Source organism: Mizuhopecten yessoensis, unplaced genomic scaffold, assembly GCF_002113885.1.
Source record: "Mizuhopecten yessoensis strain PY_sf001 unplaced genomic scaffold, ASM211388v2 scaffold4121, whole genome shotgun sequence".
Lineage (NCBI taxonomy): Eukaryota > Metazoa > Mollusca > Bivalvia > Pectinida > Pectinidae > Mizuhopecten > Mizuhopecten yessoensis.
In genome coordinates this window covers 2,400,022-2,416,203 of record NW_018405386.1, presented here as the reverse complement: position 1 = coordinate 2,416,203, position 16,182 = coordinate 2,400,022, and the positions used below count along the sequence as shown (strand labels likewise).

Here is a 16,182-nt window from a genome sequence, read left to right as displayed (position 1 = left end):
GCCCGCCCGCCCACCCGCCCGCCCGCCCGCTCACGTGATAACATAATACGTCCCCGTCTTCGACGGGCGTATAAAAACAATGAATATGTTTCATTTCAGCTTATCTTTCTGTACTTACCTTGACATGAATCTGGTTTTTCAAAATCGCAGACCTCAATATAAGAGCCTAAAAAAATATGAAAATGCCACTTTTAAACAATTTATTCAAAGGAAGCTTATAATAGGTACTGATATTCTTTAATAGCAGAAGGTCAATAGTCATTATCATCATCTCCCATTAAGTGACAGATCTCCTTGATGGAGTGCAATTGTCAATACTAGTTGAAATACAAATTTCACAATTTGAAAACAATTTTATTGAACAGAGTAACAGATAGCAGTTAAATCTTTAAATCTGAATCCTTTATTTAAAAAGAACCTTTCTTTAGGTTAAAAACTGCAATATTACCCTTGTTCGCCTTTGGTATTCTTTACCCATGGTGAGCGACTTCTCAAATGTTGTACTTCTTTGATCTGTATCTTTTGCATATAAAATCTGAAAATAATAAAACTATGATAAAATATTTTTTCTGTTATTTCTCTTATCAGATTTCATTTACTTTTTAATAAATGTCTCGGATGTCAGATTCGTGTTTTTTTTTACTTAAAAATGTATACTACAGTATTAGGTAGTTGTAACAGGATTCTAAACATATACTTTACATCAGAACCTGTGAGATTACTGGTTGGTGTCCAATTCTTCAAACAGCACATTATACAATACCCTATGGACTTTTGTGCTGGTAAATATGATGTGATATGAACCTGAAAAAGCGATGTCAATATCATTTTTTCAGGTTCATATCACATCATATTTTCCAGCACAAAAGCCCATAAGAGATAATAGTTAACCTTTACTGGAACAAGCTTTTGTGTAAAATTTAGCCATGGTTGAATCCAACAGTCCAGCATCATAGCTTTCAAAAACATTGTTAAGGTTATTTTCCTTAAGATAAGCATGAAGGACACAATTTGCGTGTTCGTTGGGCTTTTTGTGTTAACAGCATCTTTATCTTTGAGTAGATTTTCAGATTTTCAGAGGTAACGGAGGCGAAGCGTTCGCCAGCAGCCATCATCTGTTCCATCTGCGCATGTGCTATAACAGTTTCCGGGGAATTTCCATACAGGCTATATTTAGAAATCGATATTCACCGGATAACCAGTCTACATGAGTTTTTGAGGACTGGTCAAGTGTATATGATCCGACCAATGTGACTGCGATAAATTTTCAACCATATAATAAATATCTATCTAAAACAGTATACAATTGTTTCATGGCTATTTGGGGAACAGTCAAAACTATCATCCCTCGGTAGGGGGAAGCCCTGGGGAACTGTTTGCCCGAGGCCGCTATTCCCAAAATAACCATGAAACAATTGTTTTATTACCAAATAAATATTAGTATCAATGCTGCATGCAATGTTGCCATTGCTTCAACACTGAGTCGCAGTCACCGAAACGCTTGAATGGGGCTCTCGAGCGGGGATTTCTGCGCATCGAAATCGCGCCGGGTAACAGTTCACTTTGAAAACAGTTTTGACTGTCACCCCTACAGCCGAAATTGGACAAAAGGGCAGAAACAGTCAAAAATGACTAATTATAATTTATATAGAATATTGGGTAATAAAAACACTTATTGGTAAATAATTGTGGTCACAGAGACAAACACAGCTGCCGCAGTTTGTCAATTTTCCGTGATTGTTCCTGTGATACACATGCCTTGTGGGCAATGTTCACCACCAGTAGGTTGTATACACTTGTTAACAAACCATAAGATTCAGGGAAGTTATAAGAATAGTTAAAACATGTATCTACCAGTACTTTGTTGTGAGATTCAGAGAAGTTGTAAGAATAGTCCATATTTACTTTGTTGTCAGAAGCTGTGATAATAGTATATCTACTATGTCGCGAAAAGCTGTATGAATAGTCAATGTTTATTTTGTTGTGGGAAGCTGTGAGAAAAGTCTACATTTACTTTGATGTCGGAAACTGTGAGAAGAGCCTGCATTTACTTCATGGTGAAAAGCTGTGGGAGTTCAGTGGTTGGTTATATCTACTTTGTTGTCAGAGAATGGTATGCCCTATTTTTAGTGGGTAGCTGTGAGAATAGTGATGTCAGAAGCCAGGATAAATCTACACTTCATTTGTAACGGGAAGCCACCTACTTTGTTGTGTGAGTCTATCCTGGCGTTGATTTGACCCTCAAGAATAAGCTGCATGAGCTCATCCTCTAGACCGCCAACTGATGTATTGAAGGCCTCCGCCATTTTTCTCATGTCTGCTGACAGATAGGGGCTGAAGTACTGTAGAAACACAAACAAGGAATAACTGTGATCAAAGCTATAATAACGGAAATATCTACAGTCAATTTTGATATAAACGCAACTCAGAGTATCAGATGACTATCTCTTAACAAATTCTAAGTTGAGAATTTTTGTACTCCATTTTAAGGCCCTTTATTGCCATATAAATTTGAGATACCAGTATTCTGATTCAACACATAATCAAAAGTAAAAGCTGTAAGAATAATTTTACAGCAACCGAAAATTAACAGAATATTTTTCAATGACCAAATTCTGATTTACTGTATGCTGCTGTAGATGATATATATATAGGTATAGTAATCACATTTTCTCCCGTCAGTGTACCAGTCGACTTACCTGACACAGGGCTCTGTTCCGAATTTGTGAGTACAATACATTAACATGGGGAGCTAAATACATATCCAGTAAAAGGTTGTCCTGCAAATACAAAATCAGTTTTAGTAAAGCACATGATGCAGTCCAGATTTAAATAGGAGTCAGACTTTCAGATATAATATTTAGCTGCACATACTGTAGCTCTAAGGCAGTGAGACAAAGTTATAAAATGTAAACTTAATTGATCTTACAACAATTATGAAACAATTTATTACAACTTATATCAATAACTCTTATTGGTCCAAATGCTAGCAATTGAGGGGTCTTAAGTAGGAGGAAACCGGAATACACGGAGAAAACCCACAACCTCGGCCACCTTGGTGAAATGCAGGTGCGTTACCACTGCGCCACCTGACCACTCTTATAATGAAAACGAGAGAGTGAAGCATAATATGTAACTGTAACTGACCTCTAAAAGTGAATACAGTTTGGAATTCAAGGCAAGTTACACATACTGAGAATACAGAACGAATCTATTTAATCAGACCAAACATATCTTGCCTGCAAGATTTGTTGGACTGTTATTGGAAGTGACCGTGTTTTACACCATTCTATACAATTCCAAAACTCCACTTACCTTGATTTCTCCTAGAAGCTTTAAACATGATGCATATTTTGACTCATAAAATTTGTGAAGAATGTCTCGTAACTGTGGTTCCAATTCCAAGAACAATTTAAAAGAACTGAAATGTAAAAAAAGGATGCCTTTAGAATTATCAACCAATTTAAAATGTTCGATTACTCTAAAGACTACCTTGGATAGGTTAAACAATGTGTAGTAACGTATTCAAATTTTTGTTTATACTTAAAACTTCCTTTAAATATGTTTCTCTCTTTATATTGCACAACCTAAATATTCAGTTGTTATTTCTGGATGTACTCTTGCAGGATTGCCGTAAAAAAATATATTTGGACCATATTTCCGACATCTATGCGGCAGAAATGCAACACATGTGAGCTGCTTTGAATTACTGACTCTCTGTATGCTGAGCAACAAGAGAAGAAATAGAGAAGTCTTAATCAAATGCACCCGGATGTTATGTCACACTAACATGGAAATTAAGCTGCTAAATAAAGCTGCATTTGACAGTGCATTTTGCAAGATCTGAGCAGCAAGGCTAGCTTCATAAGACCATAATGATAGTTCGTAACAATACAAACATAGGATCGTATCAAGAATATTTTAATACAAGCATCAATTTTATGATACTTGGGAAATTGAAAGCAAAACTGAATGCCATGTGGTCATGTAACTCGATCGTATCGGGTATCGGAGAAGTCAGTTAGATAGACGGGAAAAATCTCATTGGTTTAAAATTATTTCTAATAAAGGAAGATCATTAAATATGCTTTTTTTGGCACAACGTTTCAATGGCCATCTTTTATGTTACCCCACGTTTACACACAAAAGGCCACATATCTTTTTGGTATAAGGCCAAAATGTCCCCATAATCAGCAAGGCAAGAATAATCACTGGAGATGATGCCAGTCTGCTGCAGATAAATGATGACAATATAGTTTTACTTGACACATACCTGCTAGATATAACATTTTTCTGTAGTTCCTGTCTGTCGAATGAAGCCAAAGCACAAAACACACCGTAGGTGGCCACATTACTGGCTGACAGCAACTGAAATATTGAAAATAGTGGTCAACTTAAAAAAAGAAAAACCTAATAATGCAAAGGCTGACAAATGTTATATATACAAGTGATAAGCCCAGGGAGCCTGTGCATGAAAATATGTCAAAAGTAGGGGGTGGGCTTATTACTGGGCACCCAGCCTTTGCATGGAAATTACGAAAAAGTGGGGCCGAGATTGGCTGATTATTTCTAGGCATGGGCTTATCACCCGTAAAATATGTTATCAACAGCTATAATAATACAGTGTAATAATAAAGTGCATTTGTTTACACAATGGAAACATACCAGGTATGCACACATGCACACATATATATATATGTACGATCATTATGTATGTAGTATTATAAAGGTAAAGTATATTTCATACCTGAAAATGTATGGCCGACTTATTTTTGTCGTTAACAAGAAACAAACTTCATAAATCTATGTTTGCAGAAAAACGACAGCAAAATTTACCTCTGGAAAGTCACAGAAGTCAAAATTGGCTAGCAAGAAGTATTTGGCAGCAGATTTGTATTTCTTTGTGGCAAGATCTGCTAAGCCTGCTGCACATTTCAATTTGGTTAAAACTGCTTGTCCCCCGTCTTTTCCATGCTGAAAGTAAAATCACACAAGGGTTTGGTAAATGAATAGCAATATTTTTTTGATGAAGACAATCTTTTTTTTTTACTATTAAGAAAAAAGGATGATGCATTTCTACACAAATGTCAATTATACCCCAAAAAAGTCTGTTTAGGGTTGCATGGGCAAAAATAATAGGGTAGCCTAGGTACATTGTGATCATTTAGAAAAACCTTTTCGGGTACCATGTGGTCATGTGATTATGAACCCACTATTGTACGTAAAGAATTACATAATGAAGGTGTTTAATCATGACCAATTTTACAGGTTCACCACAATCCTGTGTCCAGTGTTCATCTTTCCAGTTATAAGTCATGCCATTGCCACTACCTGATTGATCAACCTTGATCAACACCAGGCAAAAACAATGTCCCTCACTACTAGTTCATTCAATCATTCAATAAGTAAATCATTTCATTTATCCCTATTTTATACTTTAGCTGGAATATCTTTTTATTTTCATCAGTCTTCAAGCCTGAAAAATGGTGTGAATTGATAGAAAGACTGCTATACTCTACCAGAAAAATTTAGTGAAAAAAAAATTCACAACCTTTGTTTGTTTCATTATTGCTCTAGTGTATCCTACTAAACTTTATTTATGTCAGTTGATTATTTATTCATCATTTGATGGTGAAATGGAGCAAACACATGCAAAAACATGTAAAAGACACCAGTCTACTGTCCTGACAAATGTGCACCTGCTCGAGCACCAAAACTGTGTGTCCTTGGCATCAGGCAAGTAGATTTTCACGACCCTGATAAAAAGGTTTTTGTTGGGGGGTAAAAGGTAAGGTCGGTCAGGAACCCTAAACAGACATATGATTTTTTTAAGCCTTACTTTTGAACCTCGTTATTTTGAAGTCAACAGGATGGAGGAAAAACTTAAAGAGTTATCCAATGTTTTTGTATTAAGTTTGTTATGATGGTCAAATACGACTATGAGACTATCCAAGTAGTTGATTTTACCGACAGTCAATGTCTATAAACTGTCAATTGAAGAAAAAAAACAAATATTAATATCAAATGAAAAATAATTAATTAATTATTATATTCTTTATGTAATGTTACATTAAACACATAATATTATGCAAACAGAAAGTTTGTTACTAATTTCAAACTTACATGCTGTCTCCGACTTTGTGCTTCTAATACGGAAATTAAAGTGTGCAAGTCATTACACAAATCACTCTGTTGGAGCGTACATGTAGTTGATGTCATAAACTAAATCAACACACGAAATCAATTCAGTACACGTCGTGCAAAAATACATCAAGAATTCAACACCAATTTCATAATTGACATCTCCTACATAGGACATACTCAACAATAATTATCATATTGTCCTTATTTCTCAATTGGTTATCAAAGCCATACAAGCTCCTGTAAAAATATGAACCAGCAAACAAGGCCTAGGTTGTGACATTAAATGTGGAGCTCATTTACACATGACAGTGCATTGTGACCCGTTTTTTGGTTTGACAGTGTCGGCAGCCTGGTATAAATAATGTACAATTCAAATTGGTTAACAGGCTTGCAGTGAGTACTGATAACTGTTTATCAACATTGATGAAGTTTGCTTCTTAATAATAATGTGATTTAAGTCATAAATTTAATCGAATATAAATATGACCTGCTTAATAAAAACGATGTTCAGAATTGTGACTTATTGTAGCGTTAAATCTAATATGTAATAAAGATAAATAGATTGACAGGTGAGAATTTCAAAAAATTCCAAATAAGTAACCCTTCGATGAATAATTTATGCTGTTGGAATCAATATTTCACTTCGGGATATTTTTTTTCCTCCTTTTTTTATTTTAGAGTTTGAATTATCAGGTGTTTTTTTTAATTCGAAGATATAGAAGAGCTTTGGCCGGGACTGCACGAAATACTTCAAGTTAAATGGGGTGTTCCGTTTATAATAGATCAAGATAACGAAGTTCGACTGTATTATCTTAAGTTCTTTTTTACACAACCAATAACATTTTCTATGTGACGTTTCGATGACTAGCTGAATCGAGTCATTTCGGTACATATATAACAACTATTGTACAACGCTTACAACGTAGCCGAAATAGACATCAATTTTGTGGACAACTCGTACACATTTTACACCTTTGTGTGCATACGCTTCACTGGTCATTTGTTGGATGAAGGTGACAGTGTACATATCGTACTAGTCGTGGAAATGTCACATAGCAAATTTTATTGGTTGTGTAAAAAAGAACTTTTCATAATCCATACTTACCAACCTGAAGAAAATGTTTAGAAATGTATTATCTAAGGCCTATTCCAGAAATGAAGATATGAATATATTTGGGGAATGTGTTATTTGTTTACATTTATAAAGAGGACTCAAGGGAAAACAAATTTTGGGTCACTAAATAGTAAGCGAATAATAATAAATATATTTTCTAGAATAATACACTGCACTTTACTGTGCATTAGCAAAATACTTAAATCCTAGCCTCCATAAATACTCATAAAAAGAAAGTCTATTTGTCTAACACAAATAAGAAATCTGCTCTATTTACTTAAATAGAATGTCTATCCTTCATCCACACCTACGAAGGAATCAGCTATTCTAACATAGATCTTTGTTTGGTCACACCACTACTCACCTCAGCCATCTCTGGAGTGCTCTCGGCTTTATTTACGTAACTTTGTACATGGGACCAGTTTTGTAGATACACACTAACCTGTAGTGTAACAGAACATGCAACTTTTAATACAGCAACTTTGACTGACTCACACTAGTGTGCAGAAGTATTTTGTATTATTTTGGACATTATCTTTTTATTTTTATTTCACTGTAGGTATTAATCTTCTGTTCAGAACTTTTTTGATACTTAAAATAATAACTATAATACTTTACTTCAATCTCAAAGTAACATTTTGCTGAAAACAGAGGAAAACCCAAAAAGTCATCTTGAAAATGTTGTTCAAAGCCTGGTTACTTTAACAGGTTTTCAATAATTATTTTGAAACTCTAGATTTTAACTTTAATTTTTTCAAAGATATGTCATATAAACGATTTGTGTGGTAGGTCTTATCAGATTCACACAGCTTACCTTGATAACATTTAAACACATATTGACTACATGTTTAGAGATTGTGCAGTAATCTCTAGCCCTGGAATAACACTTAAGTGCGTTGCTTAAATCTCCACAGTCCAAATGGTGATCGCCAAGATCATCGTGACCTCGTCTAAAAAAAGTCAAGGACATGAAAGACATGTTACCTCTGTTTCATCATGACAAATATATGTTATCAAAAATGTTAACAGAAATTTCTATAGTCGTTCTGTTTTCAAAATATATATTGAAAATTTTCACTTGCCCTGACATGAAATTAATTCACTCACCCCTGAAGACACATTTGAACTCTTCCACTTCGAAGGTTGGAATAATTAATTTTGAAATTTTAGGGGTGAATGAGTTAACCAGTCCCAGGCTAGTGGAATTCTCCACCCCCGAGTCAGTGGTTTTTCAAATAGACAGAATATTTTTAAGCGTTTCCTGTCTGAATCTTGTTTTGTTTTTAGGAGAGAGATATAACAAAATATTTTGATAACTAGCTGTGGATATTAAAAACAACATTCCAGCTCTCTACTCACCTTATACTTTCCTTGATCGAATTACTTTTATAGTTTTTCAGATCTGTATCTAGCTTCTCCAACTTGAGCGCCGCTTTCTTTGCCGTTGTTTCTATCCATTGCGTATCTAGTGCAGGCATGTTATGAACTACGCCAGCCACAGCATCAGGTAAACTTGAGGAACTGTCATCAAAATTAACAGTAGATATTACAACTGACTGAATAAAAATCCCTCAGTCCTATAGATGTTCTTTACAATGATTAGAGCTCAATTTACATTTCTGTTCTTGCTGCCTTGAAAGTACAAACCACAGTTCTGAGATACATGTATCATGTTGCGATTCCAACCAAAAATGCATTAACACAGTCATGTTTAATGGTTGAATGCTATCAACAGATATCAAGTTACAAATGTCTTGTTACACTGTACTACTGACTACAAGTGGTATTTCAAAAATATTCCAATAAACTTATTAACCAAAAAATCTATTTTTTCAATCTGAATATCATGAAATAATTGATATACCAGGTAATAACCTTCTTAATATAAAGAGGATATCTATTGTATTGTTTGTGACATCACTATGACGCAGCTATTGATGAGGTCGTGTAACTAACGGTGACTAATAAACATCAGTCCACACGAGGAGGCCAAGAAGGCAGAAAGGTCTTGCGCTCAGTCTTGCATATTTGTTGTTTTATTATATATATATAAATGATACTTCAGTATCAAATCAGAAAATATTGATACTCCAAAGTTTTTTCCAATAAAAGAATAAACATGAAGATTTAAAACTGACAAATAAACTTATCACTGATAAATGGAGAAACTACTTACGAAGCCACAGCTTCCTGAAGTTTTCTGTGGATTTCTTGATACAAGTTTGTGTTGTATGTGGTCATTACATAGGACAGAGCCATTCGTAGTGCCTCCACTCGGAGACTGGGACAATGCTCGGCGATAAACAGCTGTCTCTTTAATCGGGCCAGGCCTGTGTACTGACTTGCATACTGCTCCAAATCCTATAAGTAATGAAATCACTTTAGAGACAGAAAACTTGTTCATATATCATAGTCCCCTCAACTAGGAAATGCTCAAATGTGACTAATTTCCTATAAAGATGGTTCAATATCATAATCTATAAATCCTTATACAACCATCCTCAATATCCAGGGGTTACACTCACTTTTGCTCTCTACATCCCTGAATAGCAAAATTGAAGGCACGAAGACAGCTGTTTGATTGGTCTCAGGTAAAAAAAACTGACCAATCGCTAGGATGATACCTGTTCTTTGAAGATTACAAAGGAGAAACGCCAAACTTCAACGCCTGTCAATTTTTACCGTTACGTGACCGCAAGATTCTTTTGATGTACATCAAAGGATCGAACTAGTCTTCTTGTAACATAAACAAGGTGGCGCTCACTGGGCCTTCAATTTTGCTATTACATAATTAACAGTAGTGCTGCCACCAGTGTTACATTTGTAAATTATCACTACTGCTGGACACTAGTTTTTAGTAATCCACTGACAGTCACCAGTGTTACATTCTCTTTTGTATTACTGATGCTTTCTGTTCTCAATTTCTACTGCCACCAGTTCAAATTAATTGAACAACAAAATGAGTACATTTATATTTACTCTATGTTTACAACACAAGTTCTTTTAATCCGTCATAAAATATACTAGTCTTCGCCATTTAGAACTCAATCTCTCCACTCTAAATTAATCTCCAACTATAAACTGTAAAACTACATAGATCTACAAACTACAGCTAAAACTTCCTAATTCTCACTTTAACTCTAACTTTCTAACTCTCCTCTATATCTCTAGCGTCTCAACACGGTCTACCTAACTCAACCTCTTTCCTCAGACTCCTAAATTCAACTCTTTCCTTTATCGCCCAAGCTAAACTACCTTACTATCTGTCCCTTAGCAAAATCCTGCTACATTAAAAATGTTGAATCATTAAAATTGTTGATGCTGCTATAATCCTGCAAAAATTTGACCCCTAAACAACTAGGTAGGTTAAACTGGCCATGAATCCTGCTAAATTTGACTCCAGCAGTCATCAGCATCAGCTGGAAGCACAAACACTGACATCACAAACTGCCCCCCCCCCCCCCCCCCCNCAACTAGATAACAAATAACAATCAAGAAATTTAGATTTGACAAACCATGGTTTTGTTGTACATTCATGAGGCACTGAGCCAGAGGGGGAAATTCCTTTACTATTAATTTATTACACTTAAAAAACTTTAAATGATTTTCCTTTGATGTACAAGTAATTTTCAATTGTCAGTGAATTTCTGGTCTGTGGCAGTGTTGTACTTACTAAAGATGTGTTTTCTACTTGGTACTGACTATCTTCCACATTGTCATTTTCCTCTGGCTGAGCATCCACCTGCATGGGCTCGACAGCACCCTGTTGATAACAATTCAAATGAAAACATATTTTATCATTTAGATCATAAGGGTTTTACATCTAGTGAAGATATAAAACTGAATTGTGGTAAATATTCATGACTAGGCATCTACACAATTATTGCTTTGCACAATTTATAATGGATATTTCAAAAGTGAGAGAAGAATACCATATCTCTGTTACGAGTGAGGCAAATTACCAATATTTTATTACAATTTTTACTAGTGAGGCATATTATCATTATTTTTACATGTGCAAAGCATGAGTGAAAAATGTAATTGTGCGGGCACAAGTAAAATATATAGAAACCAATACTCTATATATATTGATCTCTCAAAAAAGCCTTTCTTTGACTGTGTGCCATGTGATTGTCTGGTGGGATGTTCATATAATTATATTTTAAGTGTAACAAGCCAATGATCATGGCAACATTGTATAAGTTTTGCTTGACAATGATAGGTACCATACTTTGTTGTTCAAAGAAGTGGACAGTGGACATTTGTTTAATTATATGTTAATCATATTACTTTCTTAAATTACTTCTAATAATTGCCTTCAACAGATGCTGATGAAATATAAAGTATAATTATTTCAAAAGACTCCAGTTTCAACTAAATTGGATCAGACGTCACTTTGACATCTTGCATTGCTTAAGTGAAAAAAGAACAATTTCATCACAATAATATTTCTATATCTGATTCAGATACTGAAAATGTAATATTAAAAGATACATAAACCATTATTGAGTATATGTACCCTGTAAGTAAAATCTTAGCAAAAATTTTGGCTGAGTTTCATTCTTAAAAATGGATTTTTAATTCCATATTTAAATGCAACGTAATCACATATGATTTAATTTTTTTTTACAAAAAGTCACATTTCAGGTCAAACAAAAGAATCATGTTTGTTTTCTGCTAAATGTCTTAAGAGTCTAAAAGCAGGTTGTGAAACTGAAAACAAACATTTCTTATCTGGCCTCAGAAATGTTAATAAAAAATAAAACCCAGAGTATTACAATAGTCCAGCTGCCAAACATTTGAGGGAAAATAAAATGACAAAAAACTAGCTAATAAATTTGCCCAAACATTAAGAAAAACTGCAGAGTGTAATGAGAAAAGCATTATTGATGGTTCGATTCACAGTTATTGAAGAAGTGTAGTTCAGGAGTATGCTGTTTCAGATATACAAGTTTCCAAGTGCACAAAGTGTTAACTCATTCACCCCTGGAGACACATTTGAGAATTCAGGGGTGAATGAGTTGAATTGGTAAATTTGGACTGAAGCTAGTTAGATATCAATGTGCACTGGGGAACTGCACACCAGTGTTTTGGTATGTTGTGCTAACAGCTGTCCTATCATTTCAAATCCAAAGTGAATGTGTCGCCTGCGCAGGAAGCTGGAAGATTGTGCTTAGCACTGCATGAAGTTTGAGTTTGATCGGCCCAAGGAAACTCAAGTTATCGCACGAAAACAGATTTTCTATTTATAGTAAGTGACCTTGACCTTTGACTTTTGGCCCTGAAAAGCAATCCTAAGCAAGCACTTTTGGTAAGGAAGCAATGCATGAAGTTTGAGTTTGATCGGCCCAAGGAAACTTAAGTTATCGCACGAAAACCTCTGTGCGGATGCCGCCGACGCCACTGACATAGCAATACCTGTGTCACCAGCTTTTTGCAGGCGACACAAAAAGTATCTCAAAAATTATGTTTTCTGTTCATTCTAAATCAACAAACCAAATGTAAACCAAAGCTTGCTGTAACAAGACATAGTGACAGGTATCCAGGTAATGATGTACTTGCATTGGACATAGTGTCAAAATTAGCTTTAGCTAAACAGAATTTCCCTTAAACTCAGCGGAGTTAGAGAGTTCACCTAAAAGATCTGGATTGAGGATATATTCCCAAGCAAATGCACATCTTTGCACCACTTTCCTATTACATACTGTAGCCACAGACCCTACCTGTTCAAGGTAGTGGAGAACCCTTTGCAGGGAGCAAAACATTCTTGGTTGTGGTTGTTTTTCGAGAGTGGGGACTTTGAAAAGGGAGAGAAAAGCAAAGGAGGTGCAGTTGACATCTTTCTAAAGTTGACTACACAGCTTTTGCTAGAGGGAATTTCCCTTTAGCTCAGCGGTAGATAGTCCGACTAGACTGTTTGTGATTGCTGGTTTGCTGGGCAACAGTTCTTCATTACATGTGATGCGACTAAGTAAACAAGAGGCCCAAGGGCCTTAGCTGTCACCTGAGTTATATTATAGATACTGGTAGCTCAATTTCATTGCTGAGATGTGATGTGAAAATCAATATGTAAACTAAGTGAAATACAATACTTGTCATGTCATCAAAGGATAAGAATTTTAAAAATGGGGATGGGGTAGGAATCCCAATTTTACTATGCAATACATATACCCTCATCCTCCAAAGATGATTCTGACAAAGTTTGAATAATTTTCTGCTGAAAATGGATAAAATATACCCAACGAAATGTGTCATTTCCTTTTATAAACTATAGTAAACTTTACCCCCTCCCCAAGGGAGAATGGATAGGCCGGAGGTCCTGAAATATACATTTGATTTCCCTTTGGGGCCCCGCCCTGGCCCCTGGAGTTGGGGTAGGAATCCAAATTTTACAATTCAAAAACCATCTTCCTCCATGGATGATTCTCACTAAAGTAAGAATAATTTTCTAAAGAAAATTGTCAAAATATACCCAAAAGTGTTATTTCCCTATATAAACTAAAGTAAACTTTACACCCTCCACAGGGATAGTGATATTTACAATTTAAATAAAGCCCCTGATGATCTTTCCTTCCATGAACAGAAATTGACTGTATTAGATCTTAATCTGGAAAAGAAGATTTTTGAAATATTTGTTAATGTTCCCTTTGGGGCCCCGCCCTGGCCCCTGTGGTTGGGGTAGGAATCCAAATTTTACAATTTGCAATCATCTTCCTCCAAGGACAATTCTCAACAAGTAAGAATAATTTCATAAAGAAAATAGTCAAAATATACCCAAAAGTGTTATTTCCCTATATAAATTATGGTAAACTTTACCCCCTTCCCAAGGGAGTTTACAATTTAAATAAAGCGCCTGGTGATCTTTCCATCCATGCAGAGAAAATCACTGTAGTACCTCGGAGTCTGGAGAAGAAGATTTTTGAAATATTGGATAATGTTCCCTTTGGGGCCCACCCTGGCCCCAGGGGTTTGGTTAGGAATCCCAATTTTACAATTTTGTAGCATCATCTACCAAGGATGATTTTGACCAAGCTTGAAAAAATTCCATCTACTGGTTCTGGAGAAGAAGTTGAAAATGTAAAAAGTTTACGCACGACACACAACGCAAGTCGCACAACGACGGAAGGAAAGCTATCAGAATAGGTCACTTGAGCAAAGCTCAGATGACCTAATAAAACCTTAAAAATGGACAAGATCCAAATAAATTATCATTCAGGTAAGAACTTGTATTATTGATATATCTAATGAACAGCCAGTAAACGTTGCTGAATAGTTTAAGAGGTTTTCAAAGACCTTATTGTGTTTTTAGTTTTAAATAACACGTGCAGAATTTTTCAGAAAATTCAAAAGAAGAGTCCTTTGTCAAAAAATTCACATTAATCTGGCATCATTCTTTTAACATTAGAAAATGTGTCGTCCAACTGGCAAATGACATCGGCTATTTTAGCATATTGTCATCTGTTTTAGAGTACCTGTATGTTAAATACAAAACGAAAAGCAACTCACAGAGTGACCCCACATCTACAATTATTTAATCTCTCATAATTTGACTTAGGTGAATTGTCAGTAAGCTATGTAATCAGTTAACATGCATGCAATATAACCTATCCTTGGAAATGTGACAGTTATGCCACAGCCGTATCTCCGCCATGTTTGTTACTCATGGGTATGAAGCAGCATGTTTGACGCTTCAACAAAGACCAGTGGATAGTGCAAGCTTATTGACCGTCAGGAACCGGAGTCTATAGAGTATCTCGTTACTTGTAAAAGTAATGAAAGGGACAAAATACCTGAAATAAACCTTGGTGAATTGGAAGCGGCATCTTTCCGGAAGCTTCTCTCACATCTTCCGGATATGAAATTGCGCAGGTGCGACGATCTCGGTCGCACAAATGTTTCGTTCAAAATTAATATTTTAAGCGCCAAATATTCAAACATGATTTCGATTTTATTTTTATCAAACCTGAATTTGTTACAAAAATATCATTAAGAAGCTTATAGATCCTCATAACTGTCATGTTATTCTGCTCGATTTTAATTTCACAATACTTGTTTTGAATGCATTTTTAAAGGGGGAGGTGATAGGTCTATCATGATGATCGCAGTTGCCTCCTAGCCGCTTTGCATTAGAAATGTCCCCTTTAGGCCTAGCTCAATCAGTACAGCGGCGGACTGGGGTGTCTATTCTCCCACCCTTCACAGGCGTGTCTCCCGTTTCGACAAGGAAAGATTAATAAAATCTATTACCTGTAACTGAGCGAGATCGGGTTATCTCAGTCGATGGTTAAGATTCTGTAACAAAATCAAATCCGAGGCGTAAGCCGATCTTGCTCAGTTACTGGTATTGATTTTTTTCTCGCACCTTTTAGTACGAAAAAAACAACAACTCAAATTTGCTAAAAACTACAGTTTTCCCGTCTTGGGCTTCAAATGATAATGACCTCTTCACTACTTTAACTACATTTGAATGCTTCCGCGTAAAAATGAAGTCCGTCCTTACATAGATTACAACGTCTTTCACAGTGTAGATTATTTATTTTATCTAAAAACATCAAAACTATACATATAACGACAAAACAGAACATTTATGATGCAAATTGTCAATTTCAAGCACGGATGAATACAGCGCAGTGTAAAAATTCCGCGAAATGTCACGTAAAGGTACAAGACAGATCGGACGAGATAGAGAAATCTAGCATGTGATATGACGTTGGATATCTTTGTCTGAGGTGCAGCTTTCCTTGCATACTTAACCGAGATATCCGCATTTTCGGCGGTGCTGGAAAATTCTATCTGAACCACGGGTCTAGATCGCTTACACGCGCAGACTGGCGGGGGGTATTCTAGTGACCTTTCGGGGTCACGCGTCACGCTATTGTTCATGACGTCATTTTATGACATTTTGGGGTCAGTCAGGGTCATTG

At 35.7% G+C, this 16,182-nt stretch overlaps 1 protein-coding gene across 2 annotated transcripts in view; it reads right to left on the bottom strand.

Annotated features, from left to right (window-relative positions):
- Window positions 1-15,112, bottom strand: part of LOC110448611 (COP9 signalosome complex subunit 1-like) — a 20,111-nt gene extending 4,999 nt beyond the window's left edge. Inside the window, exons 1-14 of one of the 2 annotated variants that reach the window (XM_021494954.1) lie at window positions 15,049-15,112; window positions 10,932-11,021; window positions 9,435-9,619; window positions 8,618-8,779; window positions 8,073-8,208; window positions 7,623-7,700; window positions 6,124-6,222; window positions 4,837-4,974; window positions 4,274-4,368; window positions 3,316-3,421; window positions 2,700-2,780; window positions 2,205-2,342; window positions 449-535; window positions 119-166 (exon numbers count right to left, since the gene is read on the bottom strand). In XM_021494954.1, coding sequence (XP_021350629.1) covers window positions 119-166; window positions 449-535; window positions 2,205-2,342; window positions 2,700-2,780; window positions 3,316-3,421; window positions 4,274-4,368; window positions 4,837-4,974; window positions 6,124-6,222; window positions 7,623-7,700; window positions 8,073-8,208; window positions 8,618-8,779; window positions 9,435-9,619; window positions 10,932-11,021; window positions 15,049-15,081 — 1,476 coding nt within the window. In that variant the 5' untranslated portion in view covers window positions 15,082-15,112. The remainder of the gene's footprint in view (window positions 1-118; window positions 167-448; window positions 536-2,204; window positions 2,343-2,699; window positions 2,781-3,315; window positions 3,422-4,273; window positions 4,369-4,836; window positions 4,975-6,123; window positions 6,223-7,622; window positions 7,701-8,072; window positions 8,209-8,617; window positions 8,780-9,434; window positions 9,620-10,931; window positions 11,022-15,048) is intronic. The other variant, XM_021494955.1, reaches the window with a different exon arrangement.
- Between the last annotated feature and the right edge of the window lie 1,070 nt (window positions 15,113-16,182).